The 13,116-nt window shown below is 43.9% G+C and overlaps 1 protein-coding gene across 2 annotated transcripts in view; it reads right to left on the bottom strand.

Annotated features, from left to right (window-relative positions):
- Positions 1-13,116, bottom strand: part of HSD17B2 (hydroxysteroid 17-beta dehydrogenase 2) — an 85,671-nt gene that overhangs the window by 11,500 nt on the left and 61,055 nt on the right. For both annotated transcript variants that reach the window (XM_043898152.1, XM_043898153.1), the window contains one exon: positions 9,488-9,673. In XM_043898152.1, the coding sequence (XP_043754087.1) occupies positions 9,488-9,673 (186 nt within the window). The remainder of the gene's footprint in view (positions 1-9,487; positions 9,674-13,116) is intronic.

The raw sequence follows: 13,116 nt of genomic DNA, 5'->3' as shown, positions 1-13,116 counted from the left end.
CTGGCAAGAACAAACTCAACATTCACATTTGTCATCAGTCTGGGGTTCCTTGTCTTGGACTTCATGGTGGCCGTGGCTAAAGCAGAGGGAACCCTGAAGTTACACATTTATAGTCAGGGTCCTGTGTCCACAGCAGCTTTCTCATTCTCTAATATCTTCCCAAGACAGTACTCTCATGACCTTGTCTCAGGAGAAAGTAGTGAGGGCTCCCAGCTGGTTTCTGCTTCCTCCAAGGTCAAGTGAGCCAATTGAAGTAACAAAGTCCAGGGAATTCCCTGGCTGTCCAGGGGTTAGTGCTTCCCTGCTGGGGGCCAGGGTTCAATCCCTGGTCAGGGATCTAAGATTCCCCACCTCCATCCCCCTCCCCCAAAAAGGAACAAAGTTCATTACTATATTGCACCTTTCCAACTCAAGAACACAGACCAGGGCTTCCGTGGTAGTCCAGTGATTAAGATTCCATGCTTCCACTGCAGGGGACATGGGTTTGATGCCCTAGTTGGGGAAGTTCTGCATGCTACGAAATGCAGGCAAAAGGAGGAAAAAAAGAACACAGACCAACCCAGGAGAGATAGGTTTGCTTACCTCGTTTAGGTATGGATAACAGAAATTTGAGATTAACAGCATCTCCCCAGTCCCTGAGGATTCAGCAAACTGTTCAGTATCAAAAGAAATATCTAAGACCTTGTTCAAAGTCTGATTGAGAAGCAGCAGCAGCAGCTGGGAGTCTATTAGAAGTGCAAGCCCTCAGGTCCCACTCCAGACCCACTGAATCAGAAATTCTGGGGGTGAGAGCAGGATTTTTTTCTTACTGTGATAAAATACACAAAATGTAAAATTCACCATCTAACCTTTTTAAGGTGTAAAATTCAGTGGCTTTTAGTATGTTTACAATATTGCACAACCAACAGTACTATTTGGTTCTGTATTTTCAATGCCCCAAAAGGAAACCCCATACCTCTCATGGCTTTTCCCTCCAGGCCCTGAGAACCACTAACCTGCTTTCTGTCTCTATGGGTTTGCCTGTTTTGGACTGTCCCAAGATGTGGCCTTTTGTGGCTGGCCCCTGTCATTTAGCACGATCTTCTCAAGGTTCACCCTTCAGCTTTGTTCCTTTTTGTGGATTAATAATATTCCACTGTGTGGACAGACCACATTATGTTCATCAGTTCATCAGTTGATGGACATTTGGGTTGTTTCCATCTCTAGCTAATATAAATAATGATGCTATGAAGACCTGTGTACAAGTTTTTGTTTGAACACCAGTTTTCTGCTATCTTAAGTACATACTTAGGAGTAGAATTGCTGAATCATACTGTAACTCTATGTTTAATTTATTGAGGAACTGCCAAATGTTTTCCACAGTGGGGGCACCGTGTTACATTCCCACTAGCAATTCAGGAGAGTTTCAGTTCCTCCACATCCTGGCAGATCAACTGTTGCTTTCTGATTTTTCATGACAGTCATCCTAGTGGGTGTGAAATATTACCTCACTGAAGTTTTGGTTTCCTGTCATTGTTTTTAAGTAGCCCTCTTGCTGGTATTAATGCATCCAAAGTTTAAAAAAATTGTCCAGGTAGCATTCACTTAGGAACTAGTTATGGAAATACAGAATCTTAAGCCCTCTCAGACCAATTCAGTCAAATCCTGCATTTTAACAAGGCCACCCGATGCAAAAGCAGACTCATTGGAAAAGACTCTGATGATGAGAAAAATTAAAAGCAAAAGGAGAAGGGGGCAACAGAGGATGAGATGGTTGGATGGCATCACCGACTTGACATGAGTTTGAGCAAACTCGAGGAAATAGTGAAGTACAGGGGAGCCTGGCGTGCTGCAGTCCATGGGGTCACAAAGAGTCAGACACAAATGAGCGACTGAACAACAAGCAGGTGATCACCGTACACAGTGTTTGAGAAGCACTGATGTAGGCAACAGCCCCCAACTGCTAACACTTCCTCATCATTGCTTAAACATACTAGAGTTAGGATCTGTGGTTTTTCTGTTTGTTTTGGGGTTTTTTTGTCCCCCATTTTTGCCTGGTATCTCCTTGTTTGGTAGTCTGAAAGAGTGAGAGGAACACAGAATTTGGAGGAAAAAAACAGACCTGGGTACCAACCCTGACTCCACTGCTTACCAGCTGGATGATCCTGGGCTAGAGTGTTCTTGATCTAAAAGGAATTAAAGTGCTCCGGCCTGGTGCACTGGGAAGACCCAGAGGAATCGGGTGGAGAGGGAGGTGGGAGAGGGGATCGGGATGGGGAATACGTGTAAATCCATGGCTGATTCATATCAATGTATGACAAAACCCACTGAAGTGTTGTGAAGTAATTAGCCTCCAACTAATAAAAAAAAAAATTAAAAATTAAAAATTAAAAAAAATAATAAAAAATAAATAAATAAAAGGAATTAGTCTCTGCATCCTGTAGATGTTAGAAATGAATGACTTCAAGTATGTAAGCATCTAATTAAACTCAGCACAAAGACGTTCACTCCATCTTGCTCTCCTCTCTACCCATTGTCCTACGGTTGCCCTGGCTAGTTTTAAGGAAGTAGATCTCATTTTTGGCTTCCTCTCACATCACTGAGCAGCTGAAACTGGCTGAATGATTTGCCAGATGGTTCCCTTAAGGCAGCTAGTTCGGCAAGGAAAAAAAAAAAATCCAGGCATGATCCCATAGTCAGTATCTACCTATTAGGGCTTCCCTGGTGGCTCAGTCGGTAAAGAATCTGCCTGCAGGACAGGAGATACGGGGTTCAATTCCTGGGTTGGAGGATCCTCTGGAGAAGGAAATGGCAACCCACTCCAGTACTCTCACCTGGGAAACCCCATGGACAGAGTTGCCTGGTGGGATACAGTCCCTGAGGTCACAAGAGTTGGACACGACTTAGTGACTAAACCACCACATGGACTAAGTCAAACTGAACTCAAGGTTGGATCTACCGATACCCATAACTTGTAGACTTGTAAGACTCTCTGTGAGGCCACTGACTTTGGTGCAAAGTAATTTTCAAACATTTTTAAATAGCTTGATGAGCTGGGTGTCAACTACAAATCGTCACTTGCCAAGATCATTGCCAATGACTGAATAACAAGGGCATTCACCATCTGCCTCTGCGAAGGTTGAACCCTGCACTGTTGCGGCTGTTGACCTTTAACACCCCCTGAGGGAGATGAGGGTGGAGTAAGGCACTCTGTGCTCCAGGCAATCTGGTGGCCTGGGTCTTTAGATAGATGTTTTAGGAACAGATTCTATAACCTCAATCTTTCCATCTCCTCATATCTAAAAAAACAATAAATCCCTTCATGGTCGCATCAGATCCTCGTGACTAGCAGAAACCTTTTTGTAAATGAATGTTTAATAGTATTGAACTCCCCCCTTCATCAAAATCTTATATATCCACCTTCCCCTACTACCTCTTCTGGAACAGTCTCTCAGAACTATCTGAGGTGCTGCCTTCCAGGCTGCAGTCTTCATTTTGCCCCCAATAAAACTCAACTCGCGACTCTCAAGTTCTGCATCTTTTCAGTCGACTTGGGCAACCACTACTGTCTCTCAGTAGAGAGGTCCCTGTTGCTACAGTACCTTCTGCCACTGTGCTAAGTGCTCGAACCCACGGCGCATTTAGCTCTACGGTTGAGACCAGAAGTTCTCAACTGGGGGTGATTCTGTACCCCACCCCCACCCCCAGTGAATACGTGGTAATATCTGAAGGTTTCTCAGCACTGTGGGTGGGTACTACTTACATCAAGTGAATCAAGAACACATGTTGCTAAACATCCTATAGTGCATTAGACAGCCGCCCACAGAAAGAACTAGCCCCCTCGGAAATATCAATAACGTGGAGGCTGGGAAATGCTGCCTTAGACTCAGGTGCGGTGTCACCCTGTCATGACAGAAGGTGAAAGGGACCCATAGACAAGTGGGGTGGCCTGCCCCCAGATCTCCCAGCTAGTGATACAAGAGCACAGTTCAGAGCATGAGCGGCTCAAAATCCCTGATGCCTCAGTTGTTTTTATAAGGTTTGCTTTTAGCTGTTCTCACTCAAGCACAACTTTCAATATAACACAGGTATTTGCTCTGCAATTTCTTAAGAGGACAGCTGGCCAGAAAAGACTTTCAGACCTCTCAAACATAAAGATTTTTTACCTGCCCTTTGTCCCATCAATCAGAGAATCATCTCTCACTTCCTTCAATCCTTGGTTAAATATTTATCAAACTGCCTTGCCGGGATTTAGGTTCAAGAGCTATCCTATTCTGTGGGAGGGATGAGAAACGAACTTTCTTACGGGGAGGGGTAGGGGGTGGGGGGTGGAAATGTCCTCCCAGGTAAGTTGTGGTCAAATCTTGAAGTAGTGACCTATTGGGCTTATCTGCCCAGGAGCCATAGTGTGTGATAGGAAGCAGCAGGATGAAATGCCATGTAGTGTCACAATCAGGCATGGTGATGCCAGCAGTGGGCAAGATAAAAATCCACAGGGGCACACAGAGCCAGCCTCTTCATGGCAGATGGCCTTTGAGTCTCTTACTCTACTACACGCCAGCTTCAAGGCTGATGCTTAAATCCATGTCATTTCATCCCATCTCACCATGGCCCCAAGAAGGAACAATCATTATTATCCCCTTTGTAAAATGCAGAAGCTGCAACTCAGAGATTCAGGACTTTGTCCTGGGTCACTCCACTGTCAGCGGGAAAGACAGGATCAAAACCTACGCAGTTTATCCCCACTCAGCTTCCTGGCTTTCTCTCCTTTTTGAAACCTGATTCTACCTATATAGCTACATGCTGCCTCTCTTGTTCTTTCTGTTTCTTGTTGCTTTCTTTGGAGAGGGGGAGATGTAGGAGGGAAGGGTGTATTCATAATGTGATTGACTCTTGTGTGCATCTCCTGGAGAAGTCTTTAAAGAAGCAATGTTTCTGCCCTGCCCCAATCCTGAAACTTCCTGTCTACAGGAGTGTTTATACTGACCCTCTTTACACCTGGGTATGGGGGGGAGGCCAAAGCTTGCAGATTAGTAGGCAGAGGAACATGGTAGAGGTGATCCTTTGGGAAAACTCTCTGACATGATGTTAACACAAGATCCCACCTGAATCAGTGGGTGCATCAGTCTTGGTGCATCAGAACATGGGGCCAAAGTTCAATTCCAGTTCTAGCTGCAGGGCTGGTTATGTAACTGTTCTGAAACTTGATTTTCACAACTGCAAAAGGAGGATACTAATACTTTGCAGGCTTGTTGGGATCATATATCTGATGGCATCCCCCAAATGCCTAAAGCCTAATAGTTGTTTGTTTAATTGCTAAGTCATGTCTGACTCTGACCCCACGGACTGTAGCCCGCCAGGCTCCTCTGTCCATGGGATTTTCCAGGCAAGAATACTGGAGTAGGTTGCCATTTCCTTCTCCATAATGCCTAATGGATGTTTCCTAATAATTATTAACATTTATTAGAAGTCTACTATACGCCAGGCACCGCTCTAAGTATTGTAACATCAGTTCTAAATGTACTTATTGGTCACAACTATCCATCTTCCAACCGCTCTTTGACTCTGACTTTCTTGCCTCCCTCTTATAAGGATTCTTGTAGCCGCATCAGACCCACCTAGATAACTCGGGATAACCTCTGCCTTTCAGGTCCTTAACTCAATCATACCTGCAAAGTCCCTTTTGCCAGGTAAGGTCACATAATTCAGGTTCAGGGAATTATGGCGTGGATATATTTGAGAGATCATTATTCTCTGCCAGACCAGTTATCTATTCACAGTATCCTGAGACACTGTCTTTGGGGTTGCTTGCTATGCAGCCTTGAATAACTGGAACAGAGTTATCAGTTCCAGCTTGGCTCCACCTTGTTGATACAAATTTCCATGATAATTCTACATGATATTGTCATGCAGAGGGTGGCCAAGGTGCCAGGCTCAAGACAACCTGAAGGGTCAGGGCAGCCAGGAGCTCCCGGGAGGACTTTGGAGAATGCTTGTTAGTGACTGGCTCTCTCTCTCTCTCCATACTTCCATCCTCAAAATGAGAAAAAGCCAGCATGTACTCCCAAATAAGTACATTTTCCAAAATTACTATTACATTAGCTTTGCCAAGAGACTCATCATCAAGTCGTCAAGCTGTCATCATCTTGGATGTTAATTTCTGTGGATTAGTAGTAGGCTATATAGTGTCTTTTACACATCCCATGACTTTTCTGATTCTTGTGTTACAGTCTGGCTTCTTTTCTCCATGCTTAAAATCTTTTCCATTGTTCTGCAAAACACTCATCAGCAAAGTGCAAGGAATTCTGCTGAATTCCTCTGCTCCTCATCAATAAGGTAAACTGTATGCATGGCTTAATATCTTTGGCTCCTGTCTTCTTACAAACGCCTGCGCTGTCAGGGACATATGTTTCCTGTCTGCTCTGATTTCATGCTATTGGTCTAACAACTTTATAAAATACCCTGGGTGATTTCTGAGTCCTATAAATGAACCCACTGCTGGGATTTCCCTGAAACATAAGGATTCAGAGCTGGGTGTGATGAAGGAAGACTCCATGCATCCTGGTGGGTGGAGTGAGAGGCTCCAGTGGGTGACTGGCTGAGAGCAAAGGAGAGAAAGGGATAAAGAAACCCAAGAAAGCTCGAAGCTCTGAAACCTAAAGACCAGGAGATGAACAGAAAAAAGTTAAGAGAGCAAATTTTTGAGTTGGTAGTAGCAAGTTGAGCTTCAGACATGTTGACTTGATGATGATGGTAAAATAATGGAATGGAAATAATTAAGGCTAGGTGTAAAGGTTTTGCATGTCTAATGGTGAGAATAAGAGTGAGATGTATGATTTAATACTCAAAAATTTTCCTCTAATGGAGACATGTAATAAGTGAAAATGTTAGTCACTCAGTCATATCCGACTCTTTGCAACCCCAGGGATTGTATTCCACCAATCTCCTCTGTCCATGGAATTCTCCAGGCAAGAATACTGGAGTGGGTAGCTATTCCCCTCTCCAGGGGATCTTCCCAACTCAAGAGTCAAACCAATGTCTCCTGCATTGCAGACATATTCTCTACTGTCTAAGCCAACAGGGAAGCCCAAACATGTGACAAGTCAGTTCAAAGTCTTGGGTTAAGGACTCCCCTGATGGTCTAGAGGTTAAGACTCTGTGCTTCCAATGCAGGGGGTGCAGGTTTGATCTCTGGTCAGGGAACTAAGATCCTACATGCCATGTGGCATGGCCAAAAAAAATTTTTTAAAGGCTTATAAAAAGTTTTAGAGGCCAAGTTGAAGATGTATGAATGGACATCCTCGTAGTATAAATTCATCACTTGCCCATTCATTCATCCATTTTTCCATTCATTTACACCCTTGCATTTTTTCATTTATTAATTGAGCTTTTACTTCATGCCAGACACAGGGCCAATAACAGATAGTGTGCATATTAGTGAAATGTAAAATAAAATCTTACGAATGAATAAGCAGCTCAAAGTTGAGCACAGAGGAAGAGAAAAACTTCCTTGTCACTGTGTCAAGCAAAAGGCAATGATAAGTCGTTTCAGTAAATATTTGTTGAATGAATGAGGCAAAGGAACATGTGAGACTTCCAGAAGTACCAGACTGAGGAAACTGAAGTTTTTGCAGAGGTCAAAAATGTAAAGGCTAAGTTCAGAAGAAAGGTAAGGGTGAAATACTGCCAATGTGTTTTCTCAGGATTGGTTTGCTTTAGCAAAAAAACTGGAAATATTTTGGGGTTCTCACGAAAGTTAAAATACAACACTCATTGCTCTTAACCATCTTAGACCTATCTCTCTCTCCATCCTTTCCCTCCTCCCTCCCTCTTTTCCTTCCTTCTTTCCTTCCTTCCCTGCAACCAGCAGTGTTAATGTTGAAAGTGTTAGTTACTCAGTCTTGTCCAGCTCTTTGCGACCCCTTGGATTGTAGCCTGCCAGACTCCACTGTCCATGGGATTCTCCAGGCAAGAATACTGGAGCGGGTTGCCATTCCCTTCTCCTGGGGATCTTCCTGACCAGGGATTGAGCCTGGGTCTCCTGCATTGCAGGCAGATGATTCTTTACTGTCTGAGCCACAAGGGAAAGTATCAATGTTAGCAACACACTCAAATAGCTGTAAAGTTCAAGGAAGTTGCTAAATTAGAACCAGGGAAGAAAATATCAGGGACAATATCAACTGTCTAAAAAATTTAAAAAACAAACAAACAAACAAAAAAACCCTTCCCCCTTGAAACGTAAAGAAACCCAAATCAAACAAACAAATAGTTGGACTTTTATTTAAAAAAAAAAAAAGAAAAAAAATCTTACTCAGAGCCAACTGAGCCAACAGTGAAGATCGGTATTCCTCTACACAAAGACAGGATTCTGGAGTTTAGAGCCCACCCTCTTGGCTTCCCACTTACCCACACAGTGACTTCCCCAAACAACCCCCCAAACAACCACTCAAAGCCAACTAAGGTTCTGAGGAACCCCAGTCTGTAGGTTTATCATATATGGCCTTTACTATGCTGAGATAGGGTCCTTCTATGCCCATGTTTTGAAGAATTTTAATCATAAGTGGGTGCTGAATTTTGACAAAGTCTTTTTCTGCATCTATTGAGATTATCACATGGTTTTTATCTTTCAATTTGTTAATATGGTGTATCACATTGATTGATTTGCATATATTGAAGGATCCTTGCATCCCTGGAATAAACCCAACTTGATCATGGGGAATGAGCTTTTTGATGTGTTGCTGAAATCTGTTTGCTAAAATTTTGTTGAGGATTTTTACATCTATGTTCATAAGTGATATTGGCCTGTAGGTTTCTTTTTTGTGTGTTTTCTTAGCCTGGTTTTGGAAATATCTATTTCCAATTTGGAAATATCTATTCTAGGAGAAAGAATTTGACATCATCTGCATGGGCTTTTTTTTTATGGACAGGAGATGTTAAACCCTTGACTTGTTAACTATCTGCTCTTTGAAATGGACAGAGATAAGCCATCAACTGTCACACCCTATCCCAACTATCTTGAGACTGCAAAACGATGGGAACAATCTTATGGAAAATGGTGGTTGGCAGCCAACAAAAACACGGAGCTCTGACAGTGCCAAAAGAGTGAAGGTGTGCCGACTCATTGTCCAAGGAATGACAGAGCGTGCAGAAACTGGGAGGGTGGAAAACACAGGTGCCCCATCATGCTGACGTGAACTGTGTGCAGGGTTTCCTGGCCAAATCTAGGAAGCTTGCGCAGTAGCAGTCACGCTGTGAGGATACATGAGAACCCTAAATCCCCAGTAATGAACAGATGAGTCAGAAGATAGGTAAGAGTCAGTACATGAAAGGATTTGAAAGGGAAAAAAAAGGTTTTGTACTAAGATCAATGGCAAACACAGGATGTTTGACTAATCTTCACCCAGCCCTGCATGAGAGTCCTGTTCTCTTGTTCAGCCCACAAAGAGTACTACAGGCTGCATCTCGTAGGACTGGCAGCCACAACCTTGTGGGGGAAAGGCAAGCTCACCTGCCATGCTGCTGATGTTCACCAGCCTCCCCTTGGATTTTCTAAGAAGAGGCAGAAATTCCTTCGTGACTTCCACGGCCCCGAAGAAGTTCACGGCCATGCATCGTTTGTATTCGGTCATGGGAATGAGTTCCCCATCGGTTGGTAAGCCAAGGACTCCGGCATTGTTGATCACAGCCCACAGTCCTGAGGACAGAAAGGAACAGCTCTGAGATCGGGCAATACCAAGAGGGTGGGAGGATTTTTAATCCTTCAAGCTCCAAAGTCAAAAGGACCCATTTGGGACTTGAGATCTGGGCAAGAGATCACTTCAACTCTTACACCTTTGTCTTCGGGCTTCCCTGGAGGCCCAGTGGTTAAGCCCTCACCTTCTAATACAGGGTGATGTGGGTTCAATCCTTTGTTAGGGAACTAAGATACCACATGCCTCATGGCCCAAGCCGAAACATAAAACAGAAGCAATACTGATTGGGGGTGTCTGGGGTGAGGCCTGACAATCTGCATCTCTAGCAAGTTCCCAGGTGACGCTGACACTGCAGGCCTGGACCTCACTTGGAGAACCACTGTCCACAACTGGTGATTTTTCAGCCTTGACTGCACATTAAAATCATCTGGGGAGCTTTTTAAAACCCCGACACCCAGGCCACACTGCAGCCAATTAGATCAGCAACTGTGGGGTAGTAAAGAAAGGGGATCTCAGCATTAGCCATTTTTTAAATTCCCTACGTAGGTGATTCTGGTGTACAACCAAGCTTCGGAGTCATTGCCCTAAATGGCAGGAGAGTGGTAATACAGAAACTCCGCGTGCTTTGTGGGGAGGAGGGTCTGGAGCATGAGTCACATGAGAGAAACAGGCGACAGGATCCGGGGCGTGTTCAGCTAGATAGATCTGAAGCAGATTCTCTGAGTTCCCTGGGCCACTGCAGGGTTTAGACCAGTGGTTCTCAAGGTGTGGTCCAGACCAGCAGCAGCAATTGGGAACTTGTTAGAAATGCAAATACTGGAGCCCCATCTCAGACCTGCTGAATCAGAAACTGATGATCAGAAATTACTGTTGAAGCTCAGCATTGTGACATAATGTGCCCAAGTGTGAGATGCACATCCACGTGTGAGAAACACTGGGATACAGAGGCGCAGAATGAGCCTCCATGCTAGGAAAGGCACAGAAATGGCAGCAGACACCAGCCCTAACAGCGCCCTTCTGATGACTTCAAAGAGGCAAGTAGCAGCCAACTTGCATGAGGACTGGACAGAGTATTGGACATCTCAGCAGGGTCCAGCATGAAGCACTGGCCATCAAAGATGTAATGTCCCATCCCTAGGAATTCAGGATGCCACCATGCGGAAATGAGAGAAAACTCCAAATGACTGACATGGTTTTCACCACGTGGCTCAAGATAGAAATTGAGTTGGCTTATAGAAAATAAAGTTACATTTCTTGCACAGCTGAGTTGAGTCTGACATTTACATGCAGTAATGACTGGGAGTTGTAAGTGAGAGGATGCCTGGCATGTAGTAAGAGCTCAACAGCTATTACGAGGTTGGTGACAGGAGGAGAGGATGCCTCCAATTAATCCCTCCAAGTGATGGTTTTAATTGACTCAGTCTGATGCCTACCTTTGACCAGTCAAATATACAGGTGGCAGCTTGAGAATGCCCTATGACAGGGACCAGCAAACATATCCTGTAAAATGCTGGATAGTAAATGCTTTAACATTGCAAGTCCTACTCACTCAACTCTGCCATTATGGTGTGAGCAGCCACAGACAACCTGTAAATGAACGGGAGTGGCTGCATTCCAATAAACAATAGGGACGTTGACATTTATATCCCATATAATTTTCATGTGTCCAAAAAATCTTCTTCAGATTTCTTTTAACCATTTAAAAATATAGACACCATCCTGAGCTCATAGGATATACAAAAACAGGTGGCAGATCTATATAATAATCTATATACCTTTACAAAATACTCTTTAAATCACAAGGTTAAAGAGATAGAGAACAGGTTACTGCTATTGCTAAGTCACTTCAGTCGTGTCCAACTCTGTGCGACCCCATAGACGGCAGCCCACCAGGCTCCCTTCCCTGGGATTCTCCAGGCAAGAACACTGGAGTGGGTTGCCATTTCCTTCTCCAGTGCATGAAAGTGAAAAGTGAAAGTGAAGTCGCTTAGTCGTGTCCGACTCGCACCCCATGGACTGTAGCCTACCAGGCTCCTCTGTCCGTGGGCTTTCCCAGGCAAGAGTACTGAAGTGGGTTACCATTGCCTTCTCTGAGAGAACAGGTTAAGAATGAGAATATCGCTCTTCAGAGGTAACATAAGAGAGTCTGGTGGTGATGGAACAGTTCTGTATTTTGAGTGGGGTGATATTGCATAAAATTACACGTTATGAAATTGCAAGCAAACACACACACATACACACACATGCACTTACATGTATAACTGATGAAATCTGAATGAACTCTGGGAATTACACCAATGCCAATTTCCTGGTTTTGATATTGTACTATAGTTACACAAGATATTAATACTGGGGGAGGCTTGGCAAAGAGTGAATCTACTATTTTTTCAAAATGTTAAAAAAAAAAAAAAAAGGCAGGGCCACAGCTTGCCAACTCCTGCCATAGAATTCTAAGCTGGCCAATAAACTTGTTATACCTGTAGGACTTCATAACAGTTTTTTAAAAATTAATATTAATAACAAACAAAGGGATTTCCCCCATGGCTCACATTTAAAGAATCCACCTGCAAGGCAGGAGACACAGGTTCGATTCCTGGGTCAGGAAGATTCCTCTGGAGGAGGGCACAGCAACCCACTGCAGTATTCCTGCCTGGAGAATCCCACGCACCAAGGAACCTGCCAGGCTATAGTCCACAGGGCATCACAAAGAGTCAGATATAATTGAGCACGCAGATACCAGAGCAAAAATGAACAATATGTTCATACTAATTTAAAAATCTACTGTGTAGGGACACAGCACAGTTGTTGGCCCTCTTACAGGAGCTGAGGTTTTGTGGTTTATCCACGTGGCCCAGAGGGTTCTTTAGCAAACATCCTTCTTCACGATTTTAAATGACCCTGTTCTGCTGCTCCACTTTCTGTTTGACTTGAGAGGCTGAAGTCGAAAGACACCTCGAGAACAGGTAATTCTGTATCGGTGTTGAATCAGTATATTGGTAACTCTGCCTCAGTAAGGACTATTCTCCAGAATGCAGGCCCCAAAACAGCATGTATAGTGTTTTCCAAATGCTCACACCTTGGAAGGCATACTGATTGGATCCTTTCATCCCAGGACACTGCCATTGTTATTAGCATTTCAAGAAGTACTACTTTATTATTCACTATGGCCAATACTGTCCCGCTGGGCCTCTCTAGACGGTGTATATTGAACATCTCCTAACAAGACACCATCAAGTCAATAAGAGGGATAGCAAGAGACAAGGCCAGGAAAATGACATTTCTAGAAAACAGCTATATTAGTTTCTTTTTTCTGGGTAGGTCAGCTGTGAAGAGGATATAAGCAGGAAGTCCTTGAGGTCTTCATGGAAAACCCCCAAGTGAAGCCAGAACAGGAGGAAGCAAAGCTAATTAAGAGAGACTGGGTCCTGACAACATTGCTTGAGTG

Source organism: Cervus elaphus, chromosome 4 (genome assembly GCF_910594005.1).
Source record: "Cervus elaphus chromosome 4, mCerEla1.1, whole genome shotgun sequence".
NCBI lineage: Eukaryota > Metazoa > Chordata > Mammalia > Artiodactyla > Cervidae > Cervus > Cervus elaphus.
The sequence above is the reverse complement of the archived record's forward strand: the minus strand, read 5'-3'. Positions and strand labels throughout refer to the sequence as shown.